The sequence below is a fragment of the Xenopus tropicalis genome, chromosome 7 (genome assembly GCF_000004195.4).
Source record: "Xenopus tropicalis strain Nigerian chromosome 7, UCB_Xtro_10.0, whole genome shotgun sequence".
NCBI lineage: Eukaryota > Metazoa > Chordata > Amphibia > Anura > Pipidae > Xenopus > Xenopus tropicalis.
Genome location: NC_030683.2, coordinates 111,724,576 through 111,739,630, shown reverse-complemented (window position 1 = coordinate 111,739,630; position 15,055 = coordinate 111,724,576). Strand labels below are relative to the sequence as shown.

Sequence of the window (15,055 nt, the reverse complement as noted above, 5' to 3'; positions counted from 1 at the left end):
CAGACTGTTACAGACTGAGCCCATTGTATTAGTGTTAGTGCCCAATCCCACCCTCTGTAGCTAATGGCCACTCCCCTGATGTAACCTAGCAAGTATGTGTGCACATTGTTTGTATGTGAGCACAGATCCTCACATTAACTGATGGATTCTAGTACTTAAAGTTGGAGTGTTCAGTATGGGATTATCCACGGACACATAGGGGCAGATTTATCAAAACATGAGTTCGAAATCCCGAATGGGAAAAATTCGGATTGGAAACGAAAATTTCTGAAGATTGCAAATATCACGAAAATGCTTACGAAAAAATCGTATTAGTCACGATCTGAAAGTCACAACATTTTTGTACCGAACGATTGTAAACAGCAGGAAAGCCGAGCCGTTTTATTTTGCGATAAAAATCCGAAAAAGTCACACAAGGTACGAAAAAGTCGCGGAAAATACGATTGGGCCAATCAAACGAACCCTCGGAGCGTTCGTGGATAAGTAAATGTGGCCCATAATATTAGAAAATAGTTTTCCCTTGATGGTAATTGTGCCTAGCTACTGAGATTGTGATGCTATAAGACAGTGATCCCCAACCAGTGGCTCAGGGGCAACATGTTGCCCCCCAACCCCTTGGATGTTGCTCTCAGTGCCCCCAAACCAGGTAGTTATTTTTGAATTCCTGACCTGGTGGTAAATTTAGTTGAATAAAAACAAGATTTACTACCAAATAAAGCCCCCTGTAAGCTGATAGTGTGCATAGAGGCTGCCTAATAGCCAATCACAGCCCTTATTTGGCTCCTCCATGAACTTTTATGGTGCTTGTGTTGCACTCCAAGTCTTTTTACATTTGACTGTGGCTCACGAGTAAGAAAGGTTGGGGACCCCTGCTATAAGAACAGAGAGTATGAAAAAGGCAGTAAAACTCCTGCTTGAGTCTGACATTATATGCGTGGATTGTACCAACTGCTGTGTTTGTGTCCAGTTTGCCATTCTGGCATGTTTCATGGGTGTAGGCAAGTCCCCCCATCTTACACTTTGGGTACTGCAGTGATGGACTAAACCCGACATGTCCGTCCCAAAACCCACCCGTAAATAATTCTAATATAGGCAGCGTTTGCTTCATCGTAGGTTGCAGGTAGATCCAAGTTCAAACCAAAGGTACTGACTTTATTTTTAAGCTGTTGGACAGTGAGCCTTTGGCCCTCCCAGCATTGCAGAACTACAGCTATTGATTCTGAGGGGACTCGGGGGGGTTGTCATTCTTATTTCTTTGTCAGAGGCTTCAGCGCATGGTTGTTTTCAGTTAAATTAAAAGTAAATTCTGCATTTTTAGAATGTTTCCCTGCTCTGCTCTCTGCTGGTAAATAGCAAACATACTACTCTAGGTGACACCCATGATGTACAGTCTGTGCCTTTACACTGCTTAGCTGGCAGCTTTTCCTTACAGAGAGGCAGGGTGTTTGCCTTATTAAGCATCAGCCTTACCAACCGACTGTCTGGCGCTTTGCTAGTTTACTTAAAGAAAAAAACCATAGTTTTTTATTAGATTATTGTCAGTTAAATTCCCACAAGGCATTCACCATTTTATCCTTCGGTTTTAATACTTTTCTCAAATTAATTTTAAGACTAGATTATGGGGGTCATTTACAAACCCTGGGTAGTTTGGAACCTGGCAGTATCCCATTGTGGCCAATCTACTAAGCGCTGGCAAACCTTCTTTCTCTTTGTGTATAATTAATGGCTTTTTATCGTTTATAGCAGCTGGTCAACTCCAGATTGTGGGTTAGACCGAGCGCTGGCACAATAGTGTGTTTCTAGCAGCTGGTCAACACTACAGCGTGGGTTAGACCGAGCGCTGGCGATTTCTTTCTGTGTTTTGTGGCCAATCTATTGTTTGCTTTCATTGTTCTACCTGCAGCTGGCTGAAAAAGAGCTAATCACTGATTGGTTGCAATGGGTTATTGCCCATGTGCTGATTTGCCCTGTGTCTATTAATGAGCCCAGATAAAATTCAGACCAGTGTATTTGGGGGTTCAGATTCTGCTGAATCCCGAGTGCTGAGACAAACCAAATCTGAACCATTAATTCAAATGAGTCGGGATGATATTTTTTTTAATGTTAGTGATTTCATCAGTTATAATTGGTGCTTAGTGATGTCATTTCCGACACTACTCACTAAAACTTGTATATTGTAATAAATAAAGTACCCCCTGTTTTAAAATATGAGGATATTAGAAGTCAGGTCAGAGTTCCATGACCTGTATTTATGGTCATGGAACTCCTCTGTGACTTATAATATCCCTATATTTTTACTTTATTCACTATATATTTTACAATAGGGAGTATTTGATTTGGTATATTGTTAGGAACACTAAAGTACTGTTGTGTATAGTGGTAATTAAAAAAAACCTGGACATTTGAGGGACAAATTTTTCCTTGCAAGATACAGCCAGTCCATGTAAATAAAGGGAGATGAGACCCAAACTATATTGTACTGTATCAGTCTAGTACAAGTTCTAGAGCAGGTCTTGCCTTCAATAGTGAGTTTAGTTTTTTAGAAAAAACACTTAGGGACATCACTAACCAACAGTAAGTGCTGCTTCCCCCCATCCATGTGCCCTCCCAGCCTGCTCATTGTATGTCCAACAGTAAGTGCTGCTTCCCCCATCCATGTGTCCTCCCAGTCTGCTCATTGTATGTCCAACAGTAAGTGCCGCTTCCCCCATCCATGTGCCCTTCAAGCCTGCTCATTGTATGTCCAACAGTAAGTGCTGCTTCCCCCCATCCATGTGCCCTCCCAGCCTGCTCATTGTATGTCCAACAGTAAGTGCTGCTTCCCCCCATCCATGTGCCCTCCCAGCCTGCTCATTGTATGTCCAACAGTAAGTGCTGCTTCCCCCCATCCATGTGCCCTCCCAGCCTGCTCATTGTATGTCCAACAGTAAGTGCTGGTTCCCCCATCCATGTGCCCTCCCAGCCTGCTCATTGTATGTCCAACAGTAAGTGCCGCTTCCCCCCATCCATGTGTCCTCCCAGCCTGCTCATTGTATGTCCAACAGTAAGTGCCGCTTCCCCCCATCCATGTGCCCTCCCAGCCTGCTCATTGTATGTCCAACAGTAAGTGCTGCTTCCCCCCATCCATGTGTCCTCCCAGCCTGCTCATTGTATGTCCAACAGTAAGTGCCGCTTCCCCCCATCCATGTGCCCTCCCAGTCTGCTCATTGTATGTCCAACAGTAAGTGCTGGTTCCCCCATCCATGTGTCCTCCCAGCCTGCTCATTGTATGTCCAACAGTAAGTGCCGCTTCCCCCCATCCATGTGTCCTCCCAGCCTGCTCATTGTATGTCCAACAGTAAGTGCTGCTTCCCCCCATCCATGTGCCCTCCCAGCCTGCTCATTGTATGTCCAACAGTAAGTGCTGCTTCCCCCCATCCATGTGTCCTCCCAGCCTGCTCATTGTATGTCCAACAGTAAGTGCCGCTTCCCCCCATCCATGTGCCCTCCCAGTCTGCTCATTGTATGTCCAACAGTAAGTGCTGGTTCCCCCATCCATGTGTCCTCCCAGCCTGCTCATTGTATGTCCAACAGTAAGTGCCGCTTCCCCCCATCCATGTGTCCTCCCAGCCTGCTCATTGTATGTCCAACAGTAAGTGCTGCTTCCCCCCATCCATGTGCCCTCCCAGCCTGCTCATTGTATGTCCAACAGTAAGTGCTGCTTCCCCCATCCATGTGTCCTCCCAGTCTGCTCATTGTATGTCCAACAGTAAGTGCCACTTCCCCCATCCATGTGTCCTCCCAGTCTGCTCATTGTATGTCCAACAGTAAGTGCCGCTTCCCCCATCCATGTGTCCTCCCAGTCTGCTCATTGTATGTCCAACAGTAAGTGCCGCTTCCCCCCATCCATGTGTCCTCCCAGTCTGCTCATTGTATGTCCAACAGTAAGTGCCGCTTCCCCCATCCATGTGTCCTCCCAGTCTGCTCATTGTATGTCCAACAGTAAGTGCTACTTCCCCCATCCATGTGCCCTCCCAGTCTGCTCATTGTATGTCCAACAGTAAGTGCTGCTTCCCCCATCCATGTGCACTCCCAGTCTGCTCATTGTATGTCCAACAGTAAGTGCTGCTTCCCCCATCCATGTGCCCTCCCAGTCTGCTCATTGTATGTCCAACAGTAAGTGCCGCTTCCCCCCATCCATGTGTCCTCCCAGCCTGCTCATTGTATGTCCAACAGTAAGTGCTGCTTCCCCCCATCCATGTGTCCTCCCAGTCTGCTCATTGTATGTCCAACAGTAAGTGCTGCTTCCCCCCATCCATGTGTCCTCCCAGTCTGCTCATTGTATGTCCAACAGTAAGTGCTGCTTCCCCCCATCCATGTGTCCTCCCAGTCTGCTCATTGTATGTCCAACAGTAAGTGCTGCTTCCCCCCATCCATGTGTCCTCCCAGTCTGCTCATTGTATGTCCAACAGTAAGTGCTGCTTCCCCCCATCCATGTGTCCTCCCAGTCTGCTCATTGTATGTCCAACAGTAAGTGCTGCTTCCCCCCATCCATGTGTCCTCCCAGTCTGCTCATTGTATGTCCAACAGTAAGTGCTGCTTCCCCCCATCCATGTGTCCTCCCAGTCTGCTCATTGTATGTCCAACAGTAAGTGCTGCTTCCCCCCATCCATGTGTCCTCCCAGTCTGCTCATTGTATGTCCAACAGTAAGTGCTGCTTCCCCCCATCCATGTGCCCTCCCAGTCTGCTCATTGTATGTCCAACAGTAAGTGCCGCTTCCCCCCATCCATGTGTCCTCCCAGCCTGCTCATTGTATGTCCAACAGTAAGTGCTGCTTCCCCCCATCCATGTGTCCTCCCAGTCTGCTCATTGTATGTCCAACAGTAAGTGCTGCTTCCCCCCATCCATGTGTCCTCCCAGTCTGCTCATTGTATGTCCAACAGTAAGTGCTGCTTCCCCCCATCCATGTGTCCTCCCAGCCTGCTCATTGTATGTCCAACAGTAAGTGCTGCTTCCCCCATCCATGTGTCCTCCCAGCCTGCTCATTGTATGTCCAACAGTAAGTGCCGCTTCCCCCATCCATGTGTCCTCCCAGTCTGCTCATTGTATGTCCAACAGTAAGTGCTGCTTCCCCCATCCATGTGTCCTCCCAGCCTGCTCATTGTATGTCCAACAGTAAGTGCTGCTTCCCCCATCCATGTGTCCTCCCAGCCTGCTCATTGTATGTCCAACAGTAAGTGCTGCTTCCCCCCATCCATGTGCCCTCCCAGCCTGCTCATTGTATGTCCAACAGTAAGTGCTGCTTCCCCCATCCATGCCTGTATATTCTGTGAGCAATTCAAGTTCAACACCTGTCTTAATATTCAGTGAGTAATCAGGTATTTACACTGACTGCCAGTATTCAGGTGTAGTTAATAGGTAGTTTGGTACCCCTCCCATTCCCTTCTGTAGAAGCTCAGAAAGAGGATCTAGAAGTATCAGGTAAGGTTCTTTTTGTTACAACTATGTCCTGTTATTTACAGTGCAGGTTTCTTAGCTTCAAACAGACTTCAAAATATTTATCTTATTCAGAGCCCAGCTAGTTTAAGAAGCTGGAGGGCTGGTGCCTTCCAAAACCTCTGTTCAGCTACTTTATATAATGGGATAGTGATCAGTCTGGGGTAGACAGTCAGATAGAATGTATAGCTGTGGGCTCTTTAGCAGAGTGTGCTCAGGCTAACTTAATGTAATATCCCAACTGAATATGTATTTTGGTGGTTTTGAGGCAGGTTAATGTAACAACCAAATCTGAAAGTGTATGCTAAAACATCTTGCTTTTTCTGGGGCTGCCACCAAACTGAGTGTGTATGCCGAAACATTTTAGTGGTTCTAGGGGCTGCCTATTGTATCAACTATACTGAATGAGTAGGCGAAACAATCTCAGTGATTCTGGGTTTTTGGAGGCTTAAAGCAATAGCCAAACAATGTCATGGTTATCCCATTATGGGTTATATTCATATATTCATGCCACCACATATGCATCTGCATAGTGAAAAAGTCCACTAAGCATATACAGAAATCTTTCCTGGACCATAAAGCCTTGCACCATGCAAGAAATACCATGGATACAGAATTAACTTATGTCCCCTGCTCAGGATCCTAAACAAGAATACCACAGGGGAATTAAAGAGCAACTGCCCAGAAAAAAACCTTGCTGGACAGCCAAACAATATAGTTTGGAGTCAAAATGAAAAGGCCTACCTGGGACTAACATGGTATGTATCATTTCCCTGCTAAGTCTTCTCTTGCAGGTTCCCCACTACTGGAGCTATTTCAATATCGCTCTCTCGTGGGGCACACAGTTGTGCTGGTAAGTAGTGGAAGTTACTAGTTCTTTTCCTTCAGGTGAGAGTACTAGGCAGTTTTCACACTCAGGGGTGTATTTATTAACACTGGAGACAAAGATCACCGGTGATGTTGCCCATAGCAACCAATCAGACCTTTGCTTTTGTTTTACTTATAGATGACCATTCAAATCGAATTGCTGATTGGTTACCTATGGGCAACATCACCGGTGAGCGTTATCGCCAGTGTTAACAAATGCACCCCTCAGTGTCATTCCTTTGGTGTGAGCTTTGCCTCTAACGAGACCTATTATTTGTCCTTACTCTGACTATTAGCACATTTCTGTTCCTTTCCTCCACTTCACATTTTTTTTCACAGGCTGTTCCCAGGTCCGACCAGGAATATCTCTCTATGTTCACTGGTGATGGTTCTAGTCTTGTTTTGTTTTCTGGAATGAGGTTACTTTCTTATGGAAGAGCACTAGGGCCACCAAAAAAAAAAAAATTCTTCTGAATTATGACGTTAAAAAGTCGAAATTATGAGTTTTAATAATAAAACAGTACCTGTACTTGATCCCAACTAAGCTATAATTACCCCTTATTGGGGGCAGAACGGCCCTATTGGGTTTATTTAATGGTTAAATGATTCCCTTTTCTCTGTAATAATAAAACAGTACCTGTACTTGATCCCAACTAAGCTATAATTACCCCTTATTGGGGGCAGAACGGCCCTATTGGGTTTATTTAATGGTTAAATGATTCCCTTTTCTCTGTAATAATAAAACAGTACCTGTACTTGATCCCAACTAAGATATAATTACCCCTTATTGGGGGCAGAACAGCCCTATTGGGTTTATTTAATGGTTAAATGATTCCCTTTTCTCTGTAATAATAAAACAGTACCTGTACTTGATCCCAACTAAGATATAATTACCCCTTATTGGGGGCAGAACAGCCCTATTGGGTTTATTTAATGGTTAAATGATTCCCTTTTCTCTGTAATAATAAAACAGTACCTGTACTTGATCCCAACTAAGATATAATTACCCCTTATTGGGGGCAGAACAGCCCTATTGGGTTTATTTCATGGTTAAATGGTTCCCTTTTCTCTGTAATAATAAAACAGTACCTGTACTTGATCCCAACTAAGATATAATTACAGGTTTTGTACAAACAGGAAGAAAAATCTGACTCTTTAAAAAGTCATAATTCAACAGATTTTTTTTTTTGGTGGCCCCACTGCTCTTTCGTACTTTCTGCCATGCAGATACTTTCTTAGGACAGTGAACTTACTATATCCCAGTGAGTGCTGACATGGAGTTGGACAGGGAAAAGGGAAAATTGTATCAGTAAATTCTCCGCCCTTTATTCAGTGGTGTCTAGAAGCTTGTCACTTTTATCAGCAGCCAGTTAACGTGTCTGTATGTTAAGGTGTGGAACACAGACATGGGGAGAATATAAACGGCAGATTCACATATGGATGCAATGAGCAATTTTGCACAATGGGATGCCTTATTATGCGGAAACCCGTTATCAAGAAAGCTCCAAATTACGGAAAGCCTGTCTCCCATAGACTCCATTTTAATTCAATAATTCAGAATTTGAAAAATGATTTCCCCTTTTCTCTGTAATAATAAAACAGTACCTGTACTTGATCCCAACTAAGATATAATTACCCCTTATTGGGGGCAGAACAGCCCTATTGGGTTTATTTCATGGTTAAATGATTCCCTTTTCTCTGTAATAATAAAACAGTACCTGTACTTGATCCAAACTAAGATATAATTACCTCTTATTGGGGGCAGAACAGCCCTATTGGGTTTATTTAATGGTTAAATGATTCCCTTTTCTCTGTAATAATAAAACAGTACCTGTACTTAATACCAACTAACATATAATTACCCCTTATTGGGGGCAGAACAGCCCTATTGGGTTTATATAATGGTTAAATGATTCCCTTTTCTCTGTAATAATAAAACAGTACCTGTACTTGATCCCAACTAAGATATAATTACCCCTTATTGGGGGCAGAACAGCCCTATTGGGTTTATTTCATGGTGAAATGATTCCCTTTTCTCTGTAATAATAAAACAGTACCTGTACTTGATCCCAACTAAGATATAATTACCCCTTATTGGGGCAGAACAGCCCTATTGGGTTTATTTAATGGTTAAATGATTCCCTTTTCTCTGTAATAATAAAACAGTACCTGTACTTGATCCCAACTAAGATATAATTACCCCTTATTGGGGGCAGAACAGCCCTATTGGGTTTATTTCATGGTTAAATGATTCCCTTTTCTCTGTAATAATAAAACAGTACCTGTACTTGATCCCAACTAAGATATAATTACCCCTTATTGGGGGCAGAACAGCCCTATTGGGTTTATTTCATGGTTAAATGATTCCCTTTTCTCTGTAATAATTAAACAGTACCTGTACTTGATCCCAACTAAGATATAATTACCCCTTATTGGGGGCAGAACAGCCCTATTGGGTTTATATAATGGTTAAATGATTCCCTTTTCTCTGTAATAATAAAACAGTACCTGTACTTGATCCCAACTAAGATATAATTACCCCTTATTGGGGGCAGAACAGCCCTATTGGGTTTATTTCATGGTTAAATGATTCCCTTTTCTCTGTAATAATAAAACAGTACCTGTACTTGATCCCAACTAAGATATAATTACCCCTTATTGGAGGCAAAACAGCCCTATTGGGTTTAATTCATGTTTTATTGATTTTTTAGTAGAATAAAGGTATGGAGATCCAAATTACAGAAAGACCCCTTATCCGGAAAACCCCCAGGTCCCGAGCATTCTGGATAACGGCTCCTATACCTGTACTTAAAATGGCAATTTTCTATTTAGGCTTATGCAATGGCACAAACATACTACAGAAAAATATATTTTTTAAAACAAAAAAGGTTTATTTAAATAAAGCAGGGTTTTACATATTGTTTGGGGGTATAGTTTAAGTGCTTCCTTTCACAAACTGGCTACGTATGTGACACAGACTTATTGTAGTTTTTTTCTCTTGCAGCAAAACCATTTTAAGAGTGATTCTTAAACATCTCACAATTGAGAATTATCGCTATATTACAGTAATTGTATTATAGATTATAACTCATTTATATAATATATATATTTATAAATACAGATTTAATACTGTTATATATATATATATATATATATATATTTTACTGATACTGACTGCAGATACATTAGTGTTATATTTATACATACAGATATGATAATATTATAATTATTAAAACAAAGCAATCCCTTGCCTGTGATTCCTCCTTTCACTCCACTCAGAGCTAATGTGTATATAAATGTTTATAAGAAAAGGTTTTCTTTTTAATAGAGAACCTGGGACCAGTATGGCTTTAAGTACATGCCTTTACTTCCCCTTTAAAGGGTAACTCCACCCAAACACAACGTAAGCTCTTTGAAAAGTAAACATAATTTAAAGTGAATTTGCAATATACATCAATTAATAACCTTTTCATGATTTTTAATGTAATAATATGGTTTGGAACAGTTCCCTAAGCCCCGCCCCTGTTCCCCTGCTGATCTGGCCGACTACTTTGAGACTCAAATAAAATGTAACAGTAGTCCCTGCACACGTGATGTCAATAAGGAAAGGAACATCACAGTGCAATGCATTGTGGGTGATGTGGAAATCTTGCTTGCACTTGATTTAGGTTCTTCTTACCACAATTCAAATGAACCTTTTTTACAATATTTGATTAATCTTTCTTTTGAACCAGGCTAAGGGAGACATATGGTGGACAAAAGTATATTAAGGTCTCCAGAGAGAGTGCGCACAGCTGCCTACCCACTGCCCCCTGTTACAAAAAACATTTATACAATTTTTTTACTTCTGACAATTAATAAACAGTTACTATGGTGTGGGCCAATTGGATTTGATTCACTAAAATTAAAGCAACTGAGTGTGTGCTTTGTCACAAATAGGGCACAATTGTGCTTAATATTTTCTCAATCTGCCTGCCATCATATTTGGGGTTCACTGGTGTCATTCAGGGGGGTCTGCGTGTGAGTGACGTGTGCACAATTGTTTCGGCAGTTTAAAACCGGCATGAGGCAACCCTAGTAGGCACAGAGGCAGAATTGGCATGCAGAAGAGATCTATACCTAAATAACCACCAGTGCCAGGCCAAGCTGGCCAGCCTCCTCATCCACCACCTGAATGAAAGCATGCTGATGACGTTTGGGGCTAGGGTGGCAAAATATTGGTGGGCATTGGTGGGGACAAGGGCCCAGAGTAGGGGCAGGTGACAGAAACGTTACGTGCCTAGCACCCCTCTCACACCTTAGGAACATGCCTCTTCTGCCTGCCCCTAGTTCTAACCCTGCTGCCCACACAACAGATACACTTCTCATAACCTTTATTCTTATATAAGGTAAAGAGTCTGGCTACACTAATTATATACTGAGACTATAAAATTATTATTTATTTATTATTGGTAGTAACAATAAAAGTGGTGTTTAAATTACAGAGTGGCCAAGCCTATGATAAAATCTGGCTACCCTGGCTACTTTATGAAAACGACCCCCAATTATTCATGGCTATACGGGCCTAAACTATAGCATACCGCTAACCATAGGAACTGGCAAAAAGCAAAAGAAGTATATGCCCCCACTCTACCAAAATAATAGGTCCCAGCCACTACAACACTGTTTCTCGTTGTTATTTGTTATTGTATTTTATTTCCCTTTTTCTTTTTTTTTCTTTTCAAATTCATATCATTACGCATGAATTCACCTAATAACTGTCTTGATGACGCAGATTACTGCATTGAGAAGTCTGCCAAAGTTATAATGCAATATGACAAACAAAACCAATAAAAATGTGAGTTGCCCTGCAGCAGGGTTTGCTTGGCTACAATTGCCTAACTTACTGCCAGTTCTCTATTCCAGGAGCTAGGCGCATGTCTCTGTGCTCTGCAAGAACACAACGCAGTGTGCAAAGTGTGTGTGTGCGATTTCAGCTGTTTTGCACTTTACAAACTGCGTTCTTTAATGTAAGTATAAGCCGATCCGAATATAAGCCGAGGTACCTAATTTTACCTAAGAAAACTGGAAAAACTTATTGACTCGAGTATAAACCTATAGGGTGGGAAATGCAGCGGCTATTGCTAAGTTTCAATAATCAAAATAAATACCAATACAATTACATTAAATGAGGCATCAATGGGGTATATGTTTTTAAATATTTATTTCAAAGAAAAACAGTACATTAGCTCTGTAAGTGGAGAAGAGGGTCAACAAAAACAATATGGTATCAATAATGATACCTTAAGAGTACTACCCCCTTAGCTCAATCAGCAACCCAGCTAAAACACAAAGTTAAAATCATTCAAAACTATATTTAGATTATATAGAATATAAAGTGCAATGTATAGTGCAGAATGGGACAGGTGAGGATGGAAGATGAATTTGGGAGCGGGTCAGAGCACTGGAGGGTCTGGTTGCGGGTGGCCTAATTTGCACACAAAAGACAGAGGGTGCTAGTCTAGAGGGACCCATGGCACCCGACTCGAGTATAAGCTGAGGGTGACTTTTTCAGCACATTTTGGGCGCTGAAAAACTAGGCTTATACTTGAGTATATTTTTATTTATATAGTGCTACTGAGGTACACAGTGCTGTACACCCCTGCAGAGCAATTAATACAACAAACAGGGGGTCATTATAATAATAATAAATAACGCATATAAATAAAACATACATTAAAGATTGCACAGAGAGAAGTGACCAAGTGACAAGAGGATGAAGGTCCCTGCCCAGTAGAGTTTACAATCAAGGCATTCCAGATATTTTCACTGTATCGCAACACTTTCTTTAGTGTTGGGAAAGACTTAAAAGGGTTTTTAAAGGAAAACTAAACCCCCCAAACTCAAGAAATCCTGCTTCATCTAAATAGATCATTTTCATAAAAATATACTTTATTCACAGTATGTGCCATTGGGTAATCCTAAATAGAAAACAGCCAAGTACTCAGGGCCGTCCCCTGGGATCATAGGATTCACAGTGCCTTTTACTCCCACACTACTTCCTGTTACAGTGAGAGCTGCATTATTTCTGGTCATGTGATCTCTGAGGGAGCACACAGCCCATCAATAAATGGTGGCTCAAAGGAAAAGATGTACAAGGGCAATATTTACTAATATATATATTCCAGTTTGGCAAGATTCTATAATAGGCCACTAAATATGATATAAACTGTCTGTTGGTTATGTATTCATTCTGGGAGCATAGTTTTTCTTTAACAAATTAACACATTTATCAAAGACTATACAGCACATGTCAGTTCTTCAGAATGTGTTGAGGCCCTGACACCCCCTCCGACACAATCTCAAGCTGGGATAAAGGATTTACCTGTGCTCCCTGCACTAGCGACGTGCCCCATCCTCGCCCCCCTCCAAATGCTGAAAAGTTGAGGGGCATCGGAAAGGCTTCCAGGGGGTTGGGCACACCCTCAGATCATCACTGTAAATCTGAAATGCAGATTTTTTTTTTTACTGAGAGGCAACCATAATTACAGCTTAGTAAAAAAGGAACAATGATAACTCTGCCCCTCAGTATATAAAGGGCATATTTAATCTTTAGCCAATGTACTTTTCTTTCTGTGTTTAAGGTTAGAAACATCGGCCTGGAAGTATGAATTCCAAGAACATTTTTGGTGTAATAGTCATCATATCACTCAGTATATCCTCCTACATATATTATTCGAACAGCAAAGAAGAAAGACAGACATTGTCTATTAATAATTACACTCATATTGAATATTCTGATGATCACAGTAAAGAGCATTTGATCACCAACCAACTTAGTGCAGGCATGTGGACAGCAGAACCATTGGGGCGTTTAGGAAATCTGATGATGGAATATGCAACCCTCTATGCTCTTGCAAAGCTAAATGGTCACCAAGCTTACCTTGTTCCTAAAATGCACGAGCAGCTATCACAAATGTTCAGAATCACCCTGCCTGTGTTGCACAGTGAGGTTGCTCAAAGGATAAAGTGGAAGATCGTCAAGATTCATCAATGGATGTACCCAGAGTACAAACACATCCAAGGAGATTATGTTAAACTCAGTGGCAACCCTTGCTCATGGACTTTCTTCCATCACATCCAGGAGGAGATTCTCAGGGAATTCACGTTCCATGACTTTATTGCAGCGGAGACCAATGCCTACCTCTACAAAGTACAGGGAGATAGGAAAAATGTCACCTTCATTGGCGTGCATGTCCGCAGGGGAGACTATGTTAAGCTTATGCCTGGCAGACAAGCGGTTGTCGGTGATGAGGCCTACTTCAAAGAGGCCATGGACTACTTCAGAGCAAAGTATGAAAACCCTCTCTTTATTATAACCAGTAATGGCATGGATTGGTGCAAGGAGAATATTGATAATTCCACTGGGGATGTTCACTTTACTGGAGATGGGAAAGAAGGTTCCCCTATCAGAGACTTTTCCCTTCTTGCTCACTGTAACCACACTATTATGAGCATAGGGACATTTGGCTTCTGGGCAGGATACTTGGTGGGAGGAGAGACAGTTTATCTTGCAAATTTCAGTTTACCAGAATCACACTCTTACAAAACATTCCAGTTTGAAACTTTTTATCTTCCTGACTGGATTGGGATTCCTGCAGACCTGTCTTCTCTCAGAAAAAAGACACCATAAAATGAAATGTCTATCTATCTATCTATCTACCACCCTTCTTATCAAAAACAAGGCTTAGTGCAATGCCACGCGGGGTGCTTCAGTGCTCAGTGTATAATTTCCTCTTTGGTGGGCAATGAAGCACCGGACAATGCCCATATCGTCACTTACCTTTCAATCATCACATCCCAGTCATCCCAGGTAATCACTGAAAAATGCCTCCTTCTACATTTTCGGACGATTACCAAGAATCACCGTGTGTAATGTGCAGAAGAGGAGCTCAGTGCTGCTTTCCATAGCTATATCTGTCTGTTTTATACTCCTAGAGTGTCCTAGTCCCCTTGCTAGTAGCCTGTGTCTTTCTATTGCCTCTTTTACAGGGCCCCTGTCCCCTGACTTTCAATAAAGTGATGGCTCCTTTCTGGGGCCTTATGTCTCAGGCTCCTCAGCAGCATCCACCTTGTTCAGCAGGAGGAGGCCAAAGAGGAAGAGTCACATGTTTCCACTTACTGTATTAAATATGAGCAGGCAATGATCATAACCCTCTTGGGCCAATAGGAAAACTCTCCCACCCAGGAGAATAGGTTACTGTTACTGGGACCATTAGAATCTTTATTCTATAAGGTAAAGAAGCTACACTAATTATATACTGAGTCTATGCTTTAGATTTTACATTATTTTAATGAAACATTTTATTGGTAGTAATAATAAATGTTGTGCTTTATTGCAGAGTTCCCAGCAACTGTGTTTGTTTGCAACATTGATAAAAGATGTCTACATTATCTTCTAGCTAAAATTAGACAAATGTAAAGGTGTGGTGTAAATAGTATCAGTATAATCAATAAATACTGTGACGCTTTACAGTCAGAGACAATATCTTAGTTACAATCAGCTGCAGGGCCTGTGTTGCAAAAAGAGAGAGTACTAGTGCCCTCCAAGATGGACTACTAAGGGCAACTACTCTACTCTGATCATTGTAAACTCCATTTTACAAGCAGCAAAAAACAGTTTAGACTTTAGACGAGATGATGTTCAGGGGGATCTTCCCCTTCTGTGAGACC

General features: G+C 41.9%; 1 protein-coding gene across 1 annotated transcript; it reads left to right on the top strand.

Annotated features, from left to right (window-relative positions):
* The first annotated feature begins 12,969 nt into the window (after positions 1-12,969).
* On the top strand, positions 12,970-14,787 carry LOC100487812 (galactoside 2-alpha-L-fucosyltransferase 2). Its single transcript, XM_002942490.5, has one exon. The coding sequence runs from the start codon at positions 12,990-12,992 to the stop codon at positions 14,013-14,015; it is 1,026 nt and encodes a 341-aa protein (XP_002942536.3). The 5' UTR covers positions 12,970-12,989; the 3' UTR covers positions 14,016-14,787.
* The last annotated feature ends 268 nt before the right edge of the window (positions 14,788-15,055 follow it).